General features: G+C 39.0%; 2 protein-coding genes across 6 annotated transcripts in view; both read left to right on the top strand.

Annotated features, from left to right (window-relative positions):
- Nucleotides 1-283, top strand: part of lg20h10orf90 (linkage group 20 C10orf90 homolog) — a 42,548-nt gene extending 42,265 nt beyond the window's left edge. For all 5 annotated transcript variants that reach the window (XM_048170756.1, XM_048170753.1, XM_048170755.1 and 2 more), the window contains exon 11: nucleotides 11-283. In XM_048170756.1, the coding sequence (XP_048026713.1) occupies nucleotides 11-52 (42 nt within the window). In that variant the 3' untranslated portion in view covers nucleotides 53-283. The remainder of the gene's footprint in view (nucleotides 1-10) is intronic.
- Nucleotides 284-7,472: 7,189 nt separating this feature from the next.
- Nucleotides 7,473-24,431, top strand: part of LOC125255463 (disintegrin and metalloproteinase domain-containing protein 12) — a 132,585-nt gene continuing 115,626 nt past the window's right edge. The window contains exon 1 of the mRNA XM_048170749.1: nucleotides 7,473-7,913. Coding sequence (XP_048026706.1) covers nucleotides 7,811-7,913 — 103 coding nt within the window. The 5' untranslated portion in view covers nucleotides 7,473-7,810. The remainder of the gene's footprint in view (nucleotides 7,914-24,431) is intronic.

Here is a 24,431-nt window from a genome sequence, read left to right as displayed (position 1 = left end):
TATTTTACAGAAACTTCTGGAGCAGATTTTGCAGAGAGGAGGAAATCACTGACAGCGCCTTGGACTCGTGTTTCTTCTCACTCCACAGTTCTCATGCCGGCCCTTGAAAAATATGACATGACTACAGTTAAAAATGTTATGGAATAGTTCCTTTCAGAATGAAAGCGCCTCTGGATTACATCTATTTTCTCTATACATACATGACTGCTCAAAAGTGTGAAATAAGTAAGAACTGTACTGCATTTATTTGATCAAAAATACAGTAAAAACAGTATGAAATATATTACTACAACTGTTTTCTATTTGAATATATTTTAAAATGTAATTTATTCCTGTGATCAAAGCTGAATTTTCAGCATCGTTACTCCAGTCTTCAGTGTCACATGATCCTTCAGAAATCATTCTAATATGCTGATTTGCTGCTCAAGAAACACAGAATCTCCAAATAGTATCACATGACATCTTTGGCCATCAGGAGAGTCTTTTGGTTTCTCAGAGATGCTACAATTGCCATATATATACGGACTGTTTGCCCTCTCTGCACCATCTACCGTCTGTCATATTACATTATGTAAGAGACGGGACATGAAAGAGCACATTACGGCTCACTAAAAGCCTAAAATCCAAAGAACGGAACATTTGAAGACATTCTCAGAACACGAATGTCTCTGCTCAAGCTCTCAGCCCTGCAGTCGTACGTTCTGCCGGCTCATTGTGACATCAGTAGCCTTTCTCTGTCCGTGTCTCTCTGAGCCATTAGCCGGGAGCAAAAGGAATTTGACCCCATCTGAATAGGAATGCATCTCTAATGGAGCAGTTCGCTTGCGCGGGGTGAAAGAGGCTTTTGTCCTCACTCCGAACGAGCCAAGACTGTCCCACACGTGCCTGCTAGACGGGACATGACTGTGCAATAGTCTACGAGTTATAAATCGAAGTCTTGCAGTAAAACTTAATTCGAAAGAAGACCTTATGTTGTTTTATTGTGTTTGGTGAATGAACTACTTCGCTTTTTAAGATCAAAACATCAGGCCAGAAGATGGAGTCATATAATGTAGCTTTCTTTGTGAATGATGATGCATTTTAGGCCAGACTTTATGCAAGTACAGAAAGTGCAATCAAGCAAGTGCAATACAAAAGTGTGCTTTTACGTTATATTTCCATTCACACTCACTGTTTTTCAGATAAACAGATATAAATATGCTGACTTTACAGACTGTTTTTCATGTTTTATGACCTGAGATTCACTTTTTTTTTTTTTTTGCCAGCCGAACCCCTTTGGCCTAAAAATATTTACTTGATATATTTAATATACAATTTTTCAATAATTTAAAAGTGCAATGTGAACATTTTAGGAGGATCTATTGACAGAAATGCAATATAATATATGTTTTCAGTGGTGTATAAAGACCTTACATAATGAACCGATATGTTTTTATTACCTTGGAATGAGCCATTTCTATCTACATACACCCCTTACATGTTAAGTCGTCATTTTGTGCCGGCATGTTTCTACAGTAGCCCTAAATTGACAAACTGCTCTACAGAGCATGTTTGCTCGACTGGCTACTCTTTACTGTCTCAGATGAAGACATCTTTGTCCTGTGTTGGCCACAGTAGCTTCTCTGTATTGCAATTCACAACCAAGCCACTAGAAGCCACTAAAATTTACACACCGCACCTTTAACAACACATTTGCATGTCCACGGTTCTCTGATTATGGTTAATAGTCATCGACATGGCATGGAGATAAACAAATTTCTTCTCATGACAACTCTCAGAGTTATTGGCATGGTAATGGATATGGTAATGTTAATGTATTTGGTCTTGGTGGAATAGATCTGCTATGCATCTGCTGCTGCAGAGCAAGTACGGAAAGACTTGCTACTGCCAATACATTGACAGACATTGCTGTGAGCATGTAAGACATGCTGCTGCTGCTGCTGCTGTACATATACATGAAATAACCCCTGTAGCTGATCTATACAGGTGGAGCTGGGGAAGGAGGGTTTCTGAAAGCGTGCTGCAGATTGCTAACAGCAAACACTATCGGTAATGTTAAAGGGTTAGTTCACCCAAAAAAAACACTTTGAAACGCTTATGACGTAACGAAGCCTCATTTACTGAAATCACGTGACTTTGGCAGTTTGATACATGCTTCGAACCACTGATTTGAAACAAAAGATTCGTAAAGCTTCGAAGCTTCATGAAGCAGTGTTTTGAAATTGCCCATTATTAGATATTGTTGAATAAAGTCTTTTTTTCTTTTTCTTTTTTTGGTGCACAAAATGTATTCTCATGAGTTTTCTCATATTTTTATGTTTTCCGATTTTTTTTAATTTTTTTATTAGATTTTAATTTTTTAAATATGTCTATATAGTTTTTATTATCATTATTTCAGGTTTAGTTTCAGTTCTTTTAGTACATCAAATGAAACTAAATGAGAAATGTTTCAAGTGCAACTAGCTAAAATAAAATAAAGATTTTTTTGTATTTTATTGTAGTTATAAGTTTATTTTATTTCAAGCAATTAAAGTTTTTTATGGTTTCAGTTTTAGTTAATTATAATAACCTTGCTTCATGGCGCAAGATGTGACGTAATGGCCAAAGACGGTCATCTGATGTGTGGGTACAAAAAACAGTGCAGTCAAAATGCAAGAAAGTGTCCTAAGCGAACGGCCCAAGAGTCTCCATTTACACGCCAGTGTTGACAATTCAGCTTTCTGCTTCAAAATAACATTTATACCTTCTTATTTTCCTTTTAGCACACATCTCAGAGCAGATTTTGCCTTCTAGGCCAACTAAATTTAGAATCTTTTCTTAACGTCATGAGGAATATTGATGTGTTTTTGCAAGAGGCTTTTCTCAGTATTCTGGGCTTTAAGTTTGATGATAATAAATTTGACAGAATCGTAAAAGCACAATCCTAAATAACAGGAAATTGAATACATTTCGGCTGGATGGATGGATGAATATCGCTCTTGAGAAACTTCTCCTGGCCTCGGATGAAGAGCTGTGATGAATCATAGCGGGATGTTGATTACTGCAGTGGAACACTGACCTAGAACCAGAGCGGACCGCGTAAACCCATAAATCGCCTTTTCTCAGAGAATTATTGTGGTTCTTTAGATACAAAAGCGTTTTACAAACTGATCAAAATGACATGCTGAATGAGTAATAGGATATCTCAAAAGCCTTCGTGAAACCAGAGACCTTGTTGTCTGGGATTGTAAAGTCTGTTCTGTTGGTTTGGACCCAATCACCCCTACTGAGGGGCTGAATATGGCTCCATACCTGGAGATATGAGAACCAGACCCTCCAGTTCAGTGGTTCAGGTGAAATAGAGACACCACAAGTAATCCATCATACTGCATTTCTTGGCATTACAGGGTTTTTTCCCACAGCAGTGAATGGACGGCGCAGGTGAGAGCATGCAAATGAAGTTTATAGGACATGCACTGACCCTGCTCAACCACAGGAGCTCATCTGAAGGTTATTTCACACCTGAAGACAGCTGGTGCACTGACCCCGAGATGGGACGGGACCATCTCATTCCTCTGAATTAAGTCTGTTTCCACCAACAAAGAGCGCGGGGCCCACGAGGGCCATTCTACCAAACGGTGGCCTTTTGTGTTTCTCATTAACATATGAGTAAGTAATGACTTCAACAATGAAGAGCTGATGGTAGATTTTTACAGGCATTTCTCCAAGTAACTATAGGTATAATTAAAACTATACTCTGACTCTATAGACCTACTTTATAAACAAACTATCATAACAGTGTATTTCTCAGTTCAGTCTCTTGTACGTTACGTGTGCTGGCTGCAGTTCCCTTAATGGCCATCAGTGTCGCTAATAGCAAAGGTTTCTAAATTCTACATATAGCCCCTTTAAAAAAAGTAAAATGGTTGCCTTAAAATTGAGTTAATTGAAACTAAACAAGTTAATACAAAGAAAGAGATTAGCATAAACAAGGTTAGTGAATGTAAGTTGATTTGACAAAAGAAAAAAGTTCTAACAAATCATGAACATTTTTCACAGTCATTTTTTTTCATATTATTTCAGAACGACCCATGAACAATTCAAGAAAAAAAATCCTGATGGACGGTGACATATGTAAGTAATATTATTCAGACATATTCTCTCACTCTTACAGTCATTCATGCTTTAATATTTCATTAATTCGTTCTTGGAGGAAAGCTAATCGCTGTCTAAATGTGGGTTTGATGTTAAAGTCTGTTTCTTTTTTCCAGCTACAGGACGGTCTTTAAGATGAGGATGTGTTTCAAATGGATTTCTGCTGTCTCTTGGATCCATTCCTGTCTGGTCTTTTGAAATCGGGGTATTGCAAGAACAGAATGATGAAATCACACAGTATTTTGCTCTTTCGAAATGAGATTTTCACTCATGTGGCTGCACACCAAACGCTATTGATGTTGTTATTGTGCTCACATTGTTCCTGCTTGTGCAGTCTGAGGTTCTGCATTTTCTTTATGTGAGCTTTTGAATAATGCACAGGTTCATCATGGATGTGGTTATTTCATGTTTGTGCTGGAGTAAATCAGGGCAGATTCACAAACTCACAGTGCAGCAGTATTGGACCAGCATGCTCTGCACATGACGATCACTCAACTCTAACTGTGGCATAAACAGGGCAAACCATTTGCATTATTAAATTATTTATTTACTGTCATCATTAGAAGTCATTCACATGACATGAAGTAACCGTGGCTGTGAATTACTTGTCACGTTCAGCCATTTGAATCATTTGATTCAATGATAGCATTTGATATATTTTAGAATATTCTATTCTTGGGCCTATACTAATTATGGATTTAAACAGCATGATGACCATTTCAATTAATTATTATCCTTTAATTAAAGGGGACATATTATGCCCCATTTCACAAGATGTAATATAAGTCTCTGGTGTCCCCAGAATGTGTCTGTGAAGTTTCAGCTCAAAATACCCCACAGATCATTTATTATAGCTTGTCAAATTTGCCCATATTTGGGTGTGAGCAAAAACACGTCGATTTTTGTGTGTGTCCCTTTAAATGCAAATGAGCTGCTGCTCCCAGCCCTCTTTCCAAAAGAGGGCGGAGCTTTAACTGCTCACGCTTCGGTTGCTCAACAACAACAAAGCTGGAGAATCTCACGCAGCCAAAATGAGGATTGTCAGTAACAGTGTTCAGCCTTATAGGGTGTATACACCAGACGCGACTTGCTTGAATAAATTGTGCTATTCGCGCGTAGTTGGACACTTTTTGAGTTTACTCTTCTTCATTGTATAAAAGTATGAAGATGTATCTTACAGCAACGATGATTTTGTCCTCCATTGTTGTCATTGTTGTCGAATTTCTGCCTCTGTCACTACCAGAGCAAGCTCCTGATTGGTTAGCGCGGTGCGAATTTTCGGCAAAGTTCAGATTTTTCAACTTGCGTGATTCACGCGAATCACGCGTTACGCGTGTCAAACGGTCGAAGCGCTCAATCCGCACTGCCTCATTCTCGCAAATCGCGTCATTAGCGCCGCCTCATTCGCATGAATCACGTAATTCGCGCCACCTCATTCGCATGAATCACGTAATTCGCGCCACCTCATTCGCGTGAATCGTGTCATCAGCGCCGCCTCATTCGCGTGAATTACGTAATTCGCGCTGCCTCATTCGCGTGAATCACGTAATTCGCGCTGCCTCATTCGCGTGAATCGTGTCATCAGCGCCGCCTCATTCGTGTGAATCACGTAATTCGCACTGCCTCATTCGCGTGAATCACGTCATTAGCGCCGCCTCATTCGTGCGAATCACGTAATTCACGGCACCTCATTCGCGTGAATCGTGTCATCAGCGCCGCCTCATTCGCGTGAATCACGTAATTCGCGCTGCCTCATTCGCGTGAATCACGTAATTCGCGCTGCCTCATTCGCGTGAATCACGTCATTAGCGCCGCCTCATTCGTGCGAATCACGTAATTCGCGCCACCTCATTTGCGTGAATCGAGTCATTTGCGGCGCCTCATTCGCGTGAATCATGTAATTTGCGCCGCCTCATTCGTGTGAATCGCGTCATTCGCGCCGCCTCATTCGCGTGAATCACGTAATTCACGTGAATTGCATCATTAGCGTCGCCTCATTCGCGTGAATCACATAATTTGCGCCGCCTCATTCGCGTGAATTGCATCATTCGTGCTGCCTCATTTGCGTGAATCGCGTCATTAGTGCCGCCTCATTAGTGCGAATCGCGTCATTCGCGCCACCTCATTTGTGTGAATCACGTCATTTGCGGCGCCTCATTCGCGTGAATCATGTAATTTGCGCCGCCTCATTCGTGTGAATCGCGTCATTCGCGCCGCCTCATTTGCGTGAATCGCGTCATTAGTGCCGCCTCATTTGCATGAATCGCGGCATTAGCGCCGCCTCATTCGTGTGAATCACGTCATTAGCGGCGCCTCATTCGCGCGAATCACGTCATTTGCGCCGCCTCATTCACGCGAATCGCACCGCAGGATGTCTATTCGCGTCTTTGCATTGACTTAACATGTAAAACACTCGTGCTTAATGCTTCATTCGCGTCTGGTGTAAACGCACCATTACATTGTTCAAACTGACACTGATGGAGAGACTCAGGAAGAAGTTACAACTTTAGAATGAAACTGGACGTTTCTGAATGGTTAGTGGATAAATTTATGTAGTTGCTGCGGAGTTGATTCAACTCATCATGTGCCGTCATGTTAATCTTTTGTGCAAATCCAGTGTTGAATTGACTCGTTTATGAAGCAGTCCGGTGTAAAATGACAGCATGTCAATGACACTCCACTACAACAACTCTTCCTCTTCTCTAAAGCAGCCCAACATGACCCTCGCCCACTTTGTTGTGTGTTCTTGGGGGCGGGGTTTATGTAAATTCTTAGGGTTAGTGATGTCATTAACCCGGGAAGAAGCTTGTTGCAGTCCCTACCAGCCATTTGTTGTAATCCTTAAAAAGCGATTTCTGTAATAGAAAATATCTCCCTTTGCAACATAACACTAACTATTGTTAAAAAAAAGTGAAATCATAATAAAGGACTCCTTTAAACCATAAATTACTGGCACTAGATTAAACTGATCAATGCCCCTTAATAACATAAACGTCTATTCCATACAGGGTTTAGCAGAGTCTTACATTTCAGACGTGTTATCCTCTGGCAGTTTGGAAAACACTTCAAAATAACTTTCATTAATAACATCTATAGCATTATATAATGCTTAATAGTCAATTTATTTATGTATTTATTTTAGCATTAGCTTTCCGTCTCAAATCAACAGCAGGTTCCAAAAATGACAACTTATATAATGAGTAGTGACTATTATAGGATCATATAGGTGAGTTCAATGAAATGTATATTTTTTAGGCTGGACAATAACTGTGAAAATGCTTCTTTAGCCAAAGACCCTTGTAACCAGGACAAGGACTGTCTGTTAATCATTTTTCTTGTTTGTTAGAGAATATTAATGAAAGTTATTATAAACTGTTTATGATTTTCGCTGCGTTTTTACACTTATCCAAAATCAGAGGCGTCAGGACGCTCGCGCACACACACACGCGCGCAGAACATTGCACGAGGCTGCAGCCTGAGTTCATATGGCTCGTGCGCTCATGGAGAGCTGATGTGTGGCGCGCGCGTCCAAACGCTCCTGACGCTCTGAGAGTCTCTCACATTTCAGGAAGTGTCGGAAGTCCTCAGCTGCCGTCTGTCTGCCGCCGCTGCTCTATATTATGGTCGTGCAGCCGTGATCCGCGTGGAACATCCGTGTGGATTTCCGTCGGGCACCATGTCCACCCGGTACAGCCCGAAGTGTGCGCTCCTGCCCGCGGTCTGCGCGCATGTTGTGTCCGTGCTGACTGTCTGCTGCGCCGGGAGGCTGTTTACAGCTGGTAAGACACATTTTAGTGTAATTGCTTTATGCACTTACAACTTTCACATGACTGTGTGGCTGCGACTCAAACCTTTTGCGCTGCCTGTGTAGTCAAACAGCAGTTTTGGGCATCATGGGCACACACAAGTGAAACTGCACAGTTGTTTCTTAAAGACATTATTTCTACCTCATCTAAATGTTTTGACTTTGACAGGTAATTAAGAGGTTACTTAACATGCAAGCAGCTCACTTGGTGTTGTCACAGTTAGTTTTTAGAGCAGATTAAGTCTCTTATTCTCAAAGCAGCACAACTGATGAACTGTTGCACGTTTTCTATGAAGAACATGCTCTGATATTTCTCCAGAACAACTTCTTTTGTGGATTTTTGTGCTTTGTTAACAGAGGCAATAACAGAACATCTCAGTGTTTTACTGGGGCTTTTTATTGTGATAACTTTGTGGTTTGTCAGTACAATATTTCGCTATGAGATGATGATCACTGTGAGTTGATTATAATGATTCAAATTATTTAGCATTATTTGTATGATAATTTAACGCATTTATTCCTCAAATTCCCATTACAATAATGCAAAAAAAAAAAAAAATAATAATCTAATTTTCATTACTGTAATGCAGAAAAAAATGTTATATGTTATGCATACTGTACATCATGGTAATATTTGATGTTCTAGCTTTTTAAATGATTTTTAAAATAGTTTTATTACAGTTTTTTTTTTTTTTTTTTTTGAGAAATATATAAATTAACTGATAATTAACTGATTAACTGATTAAAATGATATTTAGAATAATCATTGAGAATAATGCCATTTAAAAAAAAAAAAAAAAAAAAAAAAAAATCTCAAAATGATGAATTACAGCAATGAGAATTTTTGGGGTAAATATGCTTTAATTGTCATTTTTTGGGGGGGATATGATATGAAGTGGCTTTGTTTTCATGAGATTCACCATGTGGAGTTTGGATAGAGACTAAATTTGTTCAGACTAAACCTGATCAGTTGCTGGGGTTTTACTCTCTCTCTCTAAACACATCATCACTGGTAAAGTGCTCTTAATTAACACAGAAAACAATCAGTCTCTCTTCGCCTCCTGATGCTAAATGTATTTGTGTGCGTGTGATGATTATGTTATTGTGTGCTCTGCTGAGTTAATTGCATGTAGACAATCATTAATAGTTAAAAGCTCATTCATCATAGACACGGTAACTGATATGAAATGAGCGGGTTTGGTGGATGCAGTCACAGTGATTATATGACGTGAGCGCAGGGGCTGCACTAATGAAACAAACCCGCTGCATGCATTAGTGGCAGATTTGATAAATGACACAACGTTTACAGCGACATGGTGCTTGATCAGCCACAGATATCCTCATTAAATCAGAGCGCTTATACAAAACAGGTGTTCTGGTGGGAGGGGGAGATGTGGAGCATCTTATAGTCACTATTATAGTTTACAGTACAGATTTACTGGTACTGGTGTAAAACTATGTTAAATTAGCAACCATTGTCATCGAGAGCAGAAATTATGCAGAGAATGATTTGAAAAAGAGTGTGCAGTGATTCCAATTAATGATTCTTTTTTTACTAAACAAAAGCAAAATTATGTTTGGTTTACATAACATTTGTTGTATACATTTAAAAAGTAAGTTTCCATTTCTTTAGAACTGCTCTGATCAATTCAAATGGATAATTCTTGAGTTTAAAGTGCCCCTATTATGCTTTTTGGGATATTAGTGTGTAATATGGCTGCCTGTGAATGTAAAAGGTCTGCAAAATTTCAAAGATCAAAGTGCAGATAAATGGAGTTTTTGCCTCCCGAAAGAAAGAATCGATTCTGAACTGCCTGAAATGAGACGTCAGTAATTCCAGTCTAACTTCCTGCACAAACCTATGTATGTTTGTAACAAATTTGCATAATGCCAGCCCATGGTCTTCGTTGGCTGCCGGCAAACAACGTTTACTTTGCCCCGCCCTAAAACACTGTAGTTGTAGCTGAGACTGAAAGAGTTTGGTTTGTGTTGCTCATGTCAAGAAGACGCTGTTTTCTGTGCTGCAAAAGCAAGTCCATTTTGATGCGCTTCCAAAGGATGAGGACGCATGCTCTAATTGATACACTAAAACTGACGTCAAAAAAAATTTAAAGTGTTTTTGACCTTGAATGCATGTAAACCTGTTGTAGGAAACTCCAAAACAACATTAAGAACCTTTAAAACACTTTAAGAATGATTTCCTGACTCTCAACTGTCTACCAGTCATTTGTGAGTTATCAATGGGCGATATAGGCAAGGAAGAGAGGAACCCAGAAAGATGAGTATGGAAAGATGTGAGGTGGAAGTCAGGAGAAAGAACAGAGAAAAAGACACAAGGAAGAGAGATGAGCCCGTCACAGTGGGGCGTAAAACCAGAAACCGTTGATGCGACAACAAGGTTACCGAGACACGCGATCAAAGCAGCGCTGCTACCAACATGTGTTTGAGAGAGGATGTCGACTACTGTGTGAACACTGTCCCTGAGTCTTCTACAAATGCTCAATTTCCCTCCCGACGCAGCGTGTGGGAAAACCAGAGAGTTCATTCCCACCTCTGTGAGTGTGTTGGCATGTTTGAAGTTAGAGTTCAGCAAAAGATGAAAACTTGCTGTCATCAATTACTCACCCTCGTGTCAGTACGAATGTGTGTGATTTTCTTTCTTCTGCATGTTTTGCAAAATGACTAATATATATGTATTTATTTATATATATATTTTTTTTCCCCCCTATACCATTCAAAATCGGGGGTCAGTGTGATTAGGCTTTTAAGAAATAAATACTTTCATTCAGTAAGAATGCATTAAATTGATCAAAAGTGACAATAAAGTGCGCACGATTTAGCCTACTTATTTTTTTCCTGCATGTCATGTCCGGGGCTCCGTAAAAATCTTCCCTGTAGCTCAGTCATGGTCATGGTTTTATATGCATCATGTCACAGTTTGTCACATGACAACTGAAAACCAATAGCATTTGACTTCAGAGGTCTTGGAACATTGTGCAAAAGTTGAATGGACTACTTTTATGGTATATTTATTGCATGGAAAACAGAATCTCTGACATTTCCTGTTCGTGTTTCGGAGAAGAAAGAAAACCAATCAGTTTTGGGTGCGCTGTTCCTTTAAGATTTTCATGCACTCACTTCCTCTGGGAAAGTATTACAGCAGCTCATCTTCCCACAATTCCCCCCTGGTGTGAAACATGCCACGGCTGTGACAGGAAGTGGTTACCTGGCTGCTGTTGTTAAAGGCTAATGAGTGAATTAATCAGAACAGGTGCCTCCCCGCGGTCTCACGAGGGCTGTGTTTTCAGAGTCCAGCATGTGGTCCTGCATTAAGGCCGCTGGAGGCAGAAAATGACTGGAAATCCGTAATGGCGGGCTTTTATGAGCTGGCATCTGCAGAGATTGTTCGTTTTATGGGTATGATCAGTTGTTAAATGCAGAAGGGTCGTGGAGATGCCGTTCAGAAGCATCTGTTATTTTGCGTTATTAAAGTCAACAGGAAATCAGAATTTACCCCATTTGCTTCTGTAATGCACATTTTTAGTCTTGTTGCATGATTCATCAATGCACGCTATTCATTGTCAACCAATATGTTGTTTGTATGTTTTTTCAATAGTCAATGTAAATGCTGATATCTAGAGAGCAGAGTGGCTTGGCGATAAAGTAACTGTACAGTGAAATAGCTATTTAGACATTGTTTCAACAAACTTTCTCTGAGATCTGGCTCTATTCTGATGTGTCCTAAAATATGAAGCAGCACGACTGTGTTCAACATTGATATCAGAAATGTGTCTTGAGCAGCAAATCAGCATTTTAGAATGCTTTCTGAAGGATCATGTGACACTGAACACTGGAGTAATGATGCTGAAAATTCAGCTTTGCATCACAGGAATAAATTACATTTTAAAATATATTCAGTTATTTTAAATTCTAATAATATTTCACAATATTACTGTTTTTTACTGTATTTTTGATCAAATAAATGCAGCCTTGGTGAGCAAGAGGTTTCAAAAACATCCAAAAAATCCCCAAACCATAATCATTTTAAAGGTAAAATGTGTCAAAAAGCTGATTTATTTTGATTTTTAAAAGGGTTTGTGATGTGTTATAGTTTTTTAAGATACTTTTTTGGCTCTATGATCTGGAACCTTTGAAGCACCAGTTTCATTTCTTCTCCCTTTCTTTCTGTTTGGTTGTGTTTTTCGGTCACAGTGCGGTGCAAATTGCATTCTGAATGCCATTTCATGTAGAGTTTGGCATTATGATTTCTCTTTTTTGTTGCTGTTTGAGCATAAACAACATCTGCAAAGTTACGACTCTCAAAGTTCAATGCAAAGGGAGATATTTTCGCTTTTTAAGGACTACAACAAACAGCTGGTAATGACTTCAACTAGCTTCTTCTTGGGTTGGTGACATCACTAACCCTAAGATTTACATAAACCCCGCCCACAAGAACATGCAACAAAGGGGGCGGGGCCATGTTGGGCTGCTTTAGAGAAGAGGAAGAGTTGTTGTAGTAGAGTGTTGTTACCATGCTGTCATTTTACGCCAGACTGCTTCACAAACGAGGGTCAATTCAATGCTGGATGTGACATAAGATTAACATGACGGCACATGCTAGTCAATTTATCCACTAACCATTCAGAAACGTCTAAAAGTTGTAACTTCTTCCTGAGTCTCTCCATCAGTGTCGACTCCGGTTTGAACAATGTAAGGCTGAACACCGTTACTGACAATCCTCATTTTGGCTGCGTGAGATTCTCCAGCTTTGTTGTTGTTGAGCTGTTAAAGCTCCGCCCTCTTCTGGAAAGGGGGCCGGGAGCAGCAGCTCATTTGCATTTAAAGGGACACACACAAAAACAGCGTGTTTTTGCTCACACCCAAATAGGAGCAAATTTGACAAGCTATAATCAATGATGAGTTTTTTTAAGCTGAAACTTCACAGACACATTCTGGAGACACCAGAGACTTCTATTACATCTTGTAAAAGGGGCTTTATAGCTCCCCTTTAACATTCATACTGTCTGTTCATTTTCACCTCCAGTCCTCCATGTGTTATTCTCAAATGACAATTTCAGACGTACAGCACGTCAGCGGTCAGAGTGAGCAAGTGCTCGTCCGCGCACCCAGAAATGGATCATGGCAGAGCTGAAAACAGCTGAATGGGATTGAGTATCTGGTGGTGAACGCATGACGGCCAGAAAGAGTTTCAGGCGAACCGGCAGCTGTTCATACGCTGCTGGACTGTTGAGGGAGAGAAAGCAAGAGACACCCTGGAAAAACAGACCGTTGAGGGTGTGGGGGTTAATGAAAGACAGACGGAGAAGAGAAGAGAGAGACAGATCCTCTGCAGTGACAGACAGTTGCACACATGTAGGTTAAACACTAGAGAAGATGTCTGCATGCATGACTGCCTGACACACACACAGAGAGAGAGAGAGGTCAAACGCTTAAACTCAACTGACCCCTTCCAGAGCATTTCACCCTCTCAATATGAAGGTCGGGGCCGATTATGTTCTCAATAAAGCTCAACATTGACCGCCCACCTCTTCAACAGCCTTCGTTCAAGTATTTCTCATTCATTTCTCTAGAGGGAATTCAAAGACTTTAACCAAACAGACAGCTCTGAGATAAATCACAATGTTTCATCTGCTAAATTAATAAATGTGAATGTAAAAGATCATATTCTGATTTGAAGTGAAAAAGTAATGATTAAAATGCTTTAATTGGGAAAAAAATGGTGAAAAAAGACAATAAAACAGTCATTTTGGGGGGAATGAACTACTTTAATTTATTGATTTCATTCATGCATTTAACAGACATGCATTTCTTGGGAATCGAACCCATGACCTTGGCATTGCGCACCATGATCTACTGATTGAGTTACAGGAATGCTGTTGAATTATATGAATGTAGAACAAGCTATTGACTTTAAGTCTTAGATATGAGATTAAAATAGCAAATTTCTGTAATATATACAAATATATAAGTTGTTTAAGCTTGTAGCTTGATTTTGGCTGCATAATCCAATGTGGATTATAGGACTGAGCAGTTGCTGCTGAGGAATTCGATAATGAAGGTTTTTGTTGTGGAGAGAATGATTGATTTTTACTTTTGGCTTTTATTTTTATTTTTTTGCCAGTGTGCATGAACCATTAAAACCTAAAGTCCTAAATGTCAGTTTGAGCCTCAGTGGTGTGTCTGTGGGATCCTTCATGAAGTTATGCTGAATATTTCTGAGCTGACTCTTGGTTTTAATTATAAATGTTCAAGGTGGTATGTTTCAAAGAAGCATTATAAATTCAGAGTTCTGAGAAGTAAAAGCAATTTTTTCCACTTGAAAGTGGAGAGTCAGCATGAAATCATAGTGGATATTATTTACTTTCTTTTGTAAGGCATGTTTCTTCTTATTCTGATGCATTTCTTTTTCTTTAAAAAAAAAAAAAATCCATGAATCATCAGCACAAATTATTCTAAATATAAAAAGAATATTTGGCTTTTGTTTTGATTTGCCTATAGAATAAAATAATATGAATTCTAATAAATTCCATACATTTTAAATTTATTTTACACATTCCTTCATAATTTTTTCATTCTGGAGACAGGGCTTTTTTAAATTTATTTACTTAATTTTAATTTTATTTTATGTGTATGCTCTACTGTAGAATAAAACAACAACTATTATTATTATTATTGTTGTTTTTGTTGTTATTATAGATTTCAAGTCTTTAAAATCAGAATTGAATACTTTTTAAAAATGACTTTTGTTTTTACTTCTTTTTTCACTGAAATTTTCTGTGAATACCCTGGACCCCAGTTTGTAGCCCGCTGTTTTACGGCACCATTAACACATCATTGAATTACTTCCTTAAACGTGTGAAGACTCTTCAGATCAGACTGACCTTTAGTGGTCTGCAAGTGTCCATTTGGCTCCATTATGTCCTTCATTACGATTTAAACTCAACAACATTTTATAGTGGAATAAACATTTATTTGCATTTAACTCAGTCAAGTTGGACAGAAATAATGTGTTTCATTCCATCCTTTTCTAGTTTGAGCTCATCATGTTTCAAGATGTAGCTGTGGTGCCCTTGATGTGGCGAATCAAGGCCTGTGATGCGATTAATCATGTATCCAGTGTCTGCTCACCCTTCATTAGGGATCCTCTCTGGGATTAAACGCCCTCATACGGACGTCTGCCGCATTTTGAAGGAGTATCAAGCGTCTTCTCCACATCACAGACCTCAGCTGAGCCTTCGGCCTTCGGCATGGTTAATTTCCCCTTGTTTCCCTGAGCTGTCCGTGAGGATGTGTGAATCTGAGCAGTTGGGAATCACGGATCATTGGGCCTTCTGATGCAGAGGTCTGTTGCGTGCTCCGTAACTCACAGTTTAGGTGGTCTCCGGGGGTCTTCATCCACGAGTGGAGCTGGTGGTGTACACAGGTGTGACCCAGAGACTGAAGCAAAAAGACCCGGTGGAGGTGATCCATCACCTGGATAAAGCTGTGAGAGAAAGCTTTATTCAAAGCATGACCGATCCGTCATGTGTGGCCTTGAATATCTTAAGGAGAGCAGTTGCACAGCAGGGAGATATAACACACTACAGACCCCATGAAATCACAGTTATACTCCATGTGGCTTAACTTTGAAGCTGATATCTGCAGTATAAAGTGCATTTCTGCAAGTATTGTTTTAGTAAATCTACACAGGATATTGGAATATTTTGTGAATATATTGCAATATTTTGTTTTTCTGCAGTATAATTTGCAATATGAAAAAATAAAGCTGGCTATATTTGGAAAGAATTAATAATGCTAGTATGATTTTCATGATAATTTTGTTGGGAAGTGAATCTTCATAGAACATAAAAACAATTTTAAAACATGTTTTGTGTAAATCATACGGAAGAGGATTAGAGCCAAGCAATAATAAAAAAATAAAGTTGTTAAATTTCGAGAAAAAACTTGTTACATTTCGAGAAAAAGGTCAAGATAAAATGTTGAGAATTAACTCATTAAATTACGAGAAAAAACTCGTTACATTTCGAGAAAAAAGTTGAGATAAAATGTTGAGAATAAAGTCATTAAATTACGAGAAAAAAGTTGTTAAATTACAAGAACAAATTCGTTAAATTATGAGAAAAATGTCGTTAAATTTCGAGAAAAAAGTCGAGATAAAATGTTGAGAATAAACTTATTAAATTATGAGAAAAAAGTCGTTAAATTAAGAGAACAAATTTGTTAAATTACAAGAACGGATTTGTTAAAATATGAGAAAAAAGTCGTTAAATTACCAAAACAAATTTGTTAAATTATGAGAACAAATTCGTTAAATTATGAGAAAAAAACTTGTTAAATTTCGAGAAAAAAGTCGAGATAAAATGTTGAGAATAAAGTCATTAAATTATGAGAAAAAAGTTGTTAAATTACGAGAACAAATTTGTTAAATTACGAGAACAAATTTGTTAAAATATGAGAAAAAAGTTGTTAAATTACCAAAACAAATTTGTTAAATTATGAGAAAAAAACGTGTTAAATTTCAAGAATAAAGTCGAGATAAAATGTTGAGAATAAACTTGTTAAATTACGAGAAAAAAACTTGTTAAATTTCGAGAAAAAAGTCGTTAAATTACGAGAACAAATTCGTTAAATTACGAGAACAAATTCGTTAAAATATGAGAGAGAAAAAAGTCGTTAAATTACCAGCACAAATTCGTTAAAATATGAGAACAAATTCGTTAAATTACGAGAATTTGTTCTCGTAATTTAACAACTTTTTTCTCATAATTTAATGTTTATTCTCAACATTTTATCTCGACTTTTTTCTCGAAATTTAACGACATTTTTCTCATAATTTAACGAATTTGTTCGCGTAATTTAACAACTTTTTTCTCGTAATTTAATGAGTTTATCCTCAACATTTTATCTCGACCTTTTTCTCGAAATTTAACAAGTTTTTTCTCGTAATTTAGCGAATTTATTCTCAACATTTTATTTAGACTTTTTTCTCGAAATTTAATGTGTTTTTTCTCGTAATTTAACGAGTTTATCCTCAACATTTTATCTCGACTTTTTTCTCGTAATTTAACGACATTTTTCTCATAATTTAACGAATTTGTTCTTCGTAATTTAACAACTTTTTTCTCGTAATTTAACGAGTTTATTCTCAACATTTTATCTCGACTTTTTTCTCGAAATTTAACGATTTTTTTCTTGTAATTTAACGAGTTTATTCTCAACATTTTATTTCGACTTTTTTCTCGAAATTTAACAACTTTAATCTCAAAATGGTTTTATTTTTTTTATTATTGCTTGGCCCTAATCCTCTTCCGTAAAATCATCATTAGGGCTGAACATTTTGGGAAAAGATTGAAAAATTTGAGTGTTGACACATTAATAATAATTATATTGTTTTTATTGTAATTATTATTGAATAAAATAAGAATAAATATATTGTAACACTATCTGTAACACTATATATCAGGCAGCTCTACAGTCTTTGTCTTTTAGTGAAATTATCTGTAAATGATCTCATCTAGGAAATATACATTTTGTCCACTAAAATGCTCTGCAGAAAGGGAATTACGAATGCAGTCTGTGTCTGTCTAGTAATAGCATATGGTTTATAGGTGATGCAAATGTTCGTATGACATTTTGAAAGTGTCTTCATTGCTTTTGTACATTGAAAATGTCATAAATTGTAGTTTTAGAAGGCTGTGATGTGCCAGAGCCTATTTGCTGCTTAAAAAGCAACAAGCCCTTTGATATATACTACGTTAACTTCGGGTTTTAAAAGGAAACACATAAAGACAGAATGAAAACAAAGACAGTGAAGGGCATTTCATGAGGTCTATAGAAACAGAATGAGTCAGAATATTGAGTCAGAAACTTTTGTATAAAATAATGACTCTTTGAAAGTAATGTAATGTAACTTTGAAAAGCAGAGAATAACAACAGACATCAGTGCTTGACATTTTAACAAGCAAATGGATTGTTTTGATCCTACAGAGATGATGTCACGATCTATTTGTGCAGCAGAGCTGCCCATGTGACCTGGCTTCGTCTAAAGGTCACGTGAGGTTATCTGCGTGGTTCCTGGCTCTTCTCAATGGGCATATGCTGCTGGATCACTGTGCCAAGGGCAGGTGGCTCTGGAGGCCTCAGATGTCCAGCAAACCCAAAAAAACAAACAAAAACAAGTTCTTCTGTGTGTAGAACTTCTCAAAGGCAAAAATATGGTCAGTACAGTAGTTTAGTAGTCAGTAGATTCCTAGTCTAGGGTAGCCAAACCTTCAGACTGACGACAGAAGGTCTGGACTGACATTTGACTGACATGTAATGCAACCAATCACAGTTCACTTTGTTCCACGTCATGTTTAGGGGCATGAAAATGTAAAGTCAATGTCACTACAATAACAGACCGGCATGCATCTAATAAATTATTCATTTTAAGAAGGTTGTGCAAGTTTACTGCAAGAATGCAGCCGCAAACTTCACATAATTTTGAAAATCCAGCGTTTAGTTGATCCTGGTAAGCACTCGTTGCACGTCACAATTGTAAACACGACGGCTTTCTTCTTCCACGAGCTGGTTTGGCGTCACTGCATTTGATTTCAGACCGTTAAATAACGTGACACACACATTGCCCTGACATCCTGTAGAATTCAACCAACCAGATGATGACTTCAAAAACTCCTGAAGTGTTTTCAGTCTAGTGCGCCATATGCATTCAGCCAGCGGTCTGTGGGCGTGACGTCTGAGGCTGAGACTAGTAGATTCCAGAAGGTATTTGGTATTTTTATATTTGGATATTTTCTTTGAAGTCCCCCTGTAGTCAATAATTTTATCCCTTATAACTCATTTTTGATTTTCATTTTTGAAATACTTAATGCCTTAAAATAGCTTGAATGTAACTCTACACCCTTGCCTCATTTAATATACACGGATCTATGAATATGATAATTAGCCCCGCCTCCACTCACTTGCACAAGCTCCGATGAGATCCACTCGGAGATCCACACGTTGACGTGATTGGTTACAAGGTAGTTTGTGATGTCAGAAACACTAGCGATTTCAAACCGCGGGTTTGAGACTGAATGCAGTTTTAAAGAGAAAATACTCAGCAATGGGGCTGACTTATGAATTTGCACATGGTTTGTATTTAAGCATTTTAAAAACACCAGATAGACATATAAACATCAGTAAAAACTTTCATTATTGGCATCTATATGAGTTTTTATGTTTGGCCGACGTGTCAAAAGTGTGACTTTTATTTTGACACACAAGGGACTAAGGGTGCTTTCACACCTGCCTCATTTAGTTCGGTTGAATCGTACCAGATGGGAAAGCAGCAATCGCACTCGGGTGCGCACCAAAAGCGGACCAAACAAGCGTACCGAACCTGCTTGAAGAGGTGGTCTCGGTACGCTTTCAAACGAACTCTGGAGCGGTTCGCTTGAGATGTGAAAGCAATCGACCCAGTTAACGGACCAACGAACCAAATGATATCATTTTCATAACGGAAAATATGATATAAAAATCAGTAATGTCTGATTCTGTGAGTGAGCACATTATTTACAATATCTGAAAGCCAACGAGCGCCTCTGGTGTGTAATTACACTTCTCCGCGCGAGAATGCTGTCCCGACGAAGTCTCAATTCCCGCTCTGCTTCATTATAAAATTCAAATGGTCTCTCTCGACAGACACACGGACAACAGGTCGCCTACTAGACAGCGCTGGGAAATCCAGAGATGGAGAGAGAGAGAAAGAGCGCGGGTTTGAATATGAATTAACTGCGGGAGAGACGGCTACATTTATAAAGTGTTTGTGTGTGTCTCGACAGTTACAAATAAAGCCACAATAAGCTCATGGAGCTAGCTTGTCAATCATTATTTTGATGGATGACGCAGCGAAAACTCTGACCAATAAGAGGACAGTTGTACTCTCATGTGACTTGCCTGAAAATGCAACATTGTGACTAAATTTGTTACAATGTTGCATTTTCTTCTTGGTTCGGTTCGCTTTCACATGGCAACATTTCAAAGCGTACCAAAATGCGTTTAGGCAAGTCACATGCGAGTAAAACTGCCCTCTTATTGGTCAGAGTTTTCTTTGCGTCATCCATCAAAATAACGATTGACAAGTTCGCTCCATGAGATTATTGTGGCTTTATTTGTAACTGTCGAGACACACGCAAACACTTTATAAATGTAGCCGTCTTTCCCGCTGTTAAATTATATAACGTACTACATTCATATTAATGCTGCGGCAAATTCAAACGCGCGCTCTTTCTCTCTCTCGGTCTGTCTCTGGTTTCCCAGCGCTGTGTAGTAGGCGACCTGTCAGCGTGTCGAGAGAGACTACATTTTATAATGAAGCAGAGCAGGAAAAAGGCTTTGTCGGGACAGCATTCTCACACGGAGAAGTGTGCTTTCACACCTGCCTCATTGAGGGTGCTTTCACATTAGCACTTTTGGTGCGCACCCGGGTTCGATTGACGTCAGAGTTCGGTACGTCTGGATGATGTGAACACGGTCTTCTGAACTCGGGTGCGCACCCGCGAACCGTACCCGAGTCCGCTTAAAAAGGGTGGTCTGGGGTGCGGTTCAAGTGAACTCCGGTACGGTTCGCTTCTGATATGAATGCAAACGTACCAAATTGCGGAAGTGAACCGCTATTAACGCCGTATTATTTGATGATAATGTGTGTTTGTGTGTGTGTTTCACTCACTTTCCCGACGAGCGTGACTGACGTGATGCAACAGAGAGCTGTAGCGTAGCTTTTCTCATTTCTGCTCGCCTTCAGCATTCTACATTCGCGGCAGATAGACGCAAGAGCCGTTATGAACAAAACCAACGGTTCAAAAACAAAAATATAAAAGTGGGGAGAGCAACGTTATGCTTTTGGCCGCCTTCTCCTGCGCCATCGTTACTAAGCAACGGAGTAAACAGTTGCTGGTTTGATGACGCAAACGAACCGCGGTTCGGACCCAAATAATATAATGTGAACACAGTCCAGTGAGGGCAGGGGGAGGGGGGAGCAACCGAACTCGGGTTCGGTCCAGGCAATCGAACCAAGTGTGAAAGCACCCTTAGTTCGGTTGAATCGTACCAGAGTTCGTTTTCCCCTTTGGTGCGGTTCGTTTCGGCAGGTGTGAAAGCAGCAATCGCACTCGGGTGCGCACCAAAAGCGGACCAAACAAGCGTACCGAGACCTGCTTGAAGAGGTGGTCTCGGTACGCTTTCAAACGAACTCTGGAGTGGTTCGCTTGAGATGTGAAAGCAATCCGACCCAGTTAACGGACCAACGAACCAAATGACATCATAATTCATAACGGGAAGTGTGATATAAAAAGCGGTAGTGTCTGATTCTGTGAGTGAGCACATTATTTACCACAGCTGAAAACCAACGAGCGCCTCTGTTGTGTAATTGCACTTCTCCGTGTGAGAATGCTGTCCCGACGAAGCCTTATTCCTGCTCTGCTTCATTATAAAATGTATATGGTCTCTCTCGACACTCTGACAACAGGTCGCCTACTACACAGCGCTGGGAAACCAGAGACAGACCGAGAGAGAGAAAGAGAGAGAGCGCGTTTGAATTTGCCGCAGCATTAATATGAGTATATAATTTAACAGCGGGAAAGACGGCTGCATTTATAAAGTGTGTGTCTCGACAGTTACAAATAAAGCCACAATAATCTCATGGAGCGAACTTGTCAATCATTATTTTGATGGATGACGCAGAGAAAACTCTGACCAATAAGAGGACAGTTTTACTAGCATGTGACTTGCCTAAACGCATTTTGGTACGCTTTGAAATGTTGCCATGTGAAAGCGAACCGAACCAAGAAGAAAAAGCAACATTGTAACAAATTGAGTCCCTGTTTCGGAACAAAACAAGCGATCCATAGGTGTGAAAACACCCTAATACTTTGATAGCACTGAGAATGCCAGAGCATCTGTCTTCATTAGTTTAATGTCACAGTTTAAGTCTAATAAATTATAAGACAGAACTGTTAAACAAAGACTGTACAAAAAGTATTGCCGTGCTTGTCTTTCTATTATTAGTAAAGGCAAACTTGAAAGTGTGTTCAGCTGTCACGCATGATTGACAAACTGTATTTCATTAATTTCAAACTATGCTGTGTTGTATCCGCTTCTCATATCTCAAATTCAATTTGCTTGTTGAATATCCTGTTTCAAGTCACATTTTAGATGTACAATTGGTTGTGATTGTCATTTCATGTTGACTTTAAGTGCCCAGGAAGTCCATTTGGGATCTGAGCATGGAAACACTCAGCTGTGGGTCCGTCATGGCAGTGAAATAGTGACGTTGGCACACAGCCGTGAACCTTAAATGGGGCAGATGAGGAAGGCCAGCGGGCACAGAGGTCATACTGACCGCCCAGCAGGGGGCAACACTTTCACTTTGTCCTGTCTGGGGATGTCAACATGCCCTGTGCAAAGGGAAAGTGTTTGAAGACTTCAGCTCTCTGTGCTTCTGTTCTTTCTGATCTATAAGCACTTTGTATTTTGCACAGTGCAGCAACATTTACTGAAGCTCTGACGTGCAAGTTTTAAAGTTTTGAAATGATAAAGGCTCTAGATGGAACTAAAAGATGTTTTTTAACTGCTCAGTGCCAAAAGAGAACCCTTTTTCTTCAGAAAGCCATCTATATTCTGGCACGTCAAAGACCTTAAAGCTTTTTTTGTGTGTGTTAACAGATAATGCCGGTAGCAAATGTGCCGATCTAAAGAACCTCTAATGTAACATCAAGAGCATTTTAAGATCAATATGAAACATTTGCAAGCCTTTTTGCTTCTTTAATCTGATGCATTTCTGAGCGAAACAAGAACAGATATTCAACAAGAACAAATAGGACAGGACTTGATTTGATTCATCAGGATTCTTGGGATTGAGTCAGACGGAGCAAGTTTTTTTGATAAACTTTTGTTGCTCTTTGAAATAATGTGCACTAGTTTTGCACAATAAGACCAAGAACATGGGTCAATCATGATTTCATGTTGACTGTAATTGCAACCTTTGACCGGAAAAAAGCAGCTCTTCGCTGAACCTGAGGTAATACTTATCATTCTCTCTCAGTTGAAGATGATATTATAAGAGTAACCCGCTGCTTTGTTGCATGAAGAAATCACAGGTCTTACATGCTGGTCTTCTCTTAGTGTTTCAGTACAGGACCCTGATGTCACCAGCAGACCTGCAGGGGCCCGTTGTGTGTTTGTTTAGTGTCGTCTTGCAGGCGGAGCTGTTTGGACTGGAGGTCGGCCAGAATAAACACTCACAACACGATCACAATGTGGAGTGGAATGGTAATGAGATACGAATGATGCTCAGAGATGATGTTTCTAGAGCACTGCTGTAAAGTCAGCATCTCTGTTCCTGTTTCCATTGCTGAAGTCTCGGATGCAAACAGTCCTCTAACACTGGAGTGCTTGTGCTACAGACAGGAATGATTCCTCAAATCAGGCAGATTGTTGAGGAAACTTTATTCTAACACTATTCCAAATTGATTTGAGAATGCCTTTTAAACTCCTGAATTTGAATTGAGGTTGCAAATAGGATGCAGAATTGCATTTTGAATTGAAATGTGAAGAAGTAGAAATTCAAGTTTATCAAGACAAACTGAACGTTTTCTTCACAAAGTATAGTTTAAACGTTTAAAAAATTCTTTAAGTTTAAATTAAATTCTTAAGAATGCTATTTACAGGTTTCATAGAAAGACCCTGCGTTCCATTCGGAAGGGCTCATCCCTATGCCCTAATCCCTTCAAAGGGTTTACCCTCTGGAGTGAGAGCTTCAAAGGGATGAAGGGTGTAGGGGTCAAAACCCCTCTCTTTGTTGAACGCACTTCTGCGTCATCTTAACGAGACAATTAAGGAAGAGTAGATTGTGCGAGCTGCACCCTTTGTTTAACGTTAGTTTATTTATTTATTTTTGGTTTATTGCATCATATTGTAGGCTATATTGTGTCTATGTATTTAAAACATTTGAATGGACTGATAAAGGGAGCTGTAAAGTATTTTTGTTGAAGTACAATTTAGTTTTGACCATAATAATGTGCCAAATCTAACTCGTATAAATATTACAGTATTATAGAAAAATATTATACATACATTTATTGGTAAAATCGAACTCTGAGCCTCCTGCATCCATTCTGTGACATCAAACAACTTCCCTGTGCAAAGGATCATGGGGGCCTGAAGTGTCCATCAGTTGTACCCTTTGAAATCCTTCATTCCGAAGGGCCCTTTGAAGTGGCCAGTTTTGAGCACTTCGGTTTGGAACGACCCTTCAATATGGTGTCCATGATTATTTTCACTCCAAAGTGCTCTTCAGAGGGCGATATATCCCGTTTGGAACACACCGAGAATGATGGGAACGCGTATGAGCGGGCCTGAGCCAAATCAGTCGTGGTAAAAATACTGTCATGTTTGCAGACTAAGGCAAAAAATTTAGTCTCAACCCTATTCC

This window comes from Megalobrama amblycephala, linkage group LG20, assembly GCF_018812025.1.
Source record: "Megalobrama amblycephala isolate DHTTF-2021 linkage group LG20, ASM1881202v1, whole genome shotgun sequence".
Taxonomy (NCBI): domain Eukaryota; kingdom Metazoa; phylum Chordata; class Actinopteri; order Cypriniformes; family Xenocyprididae; genus Megalobrama; species Megalobrama amblycephala.
The sequence above is the reverse complement of the archived record's forward strand: the minus strand, read 5'-3'. Positions and strand labels throughout refer to the sequence as shown.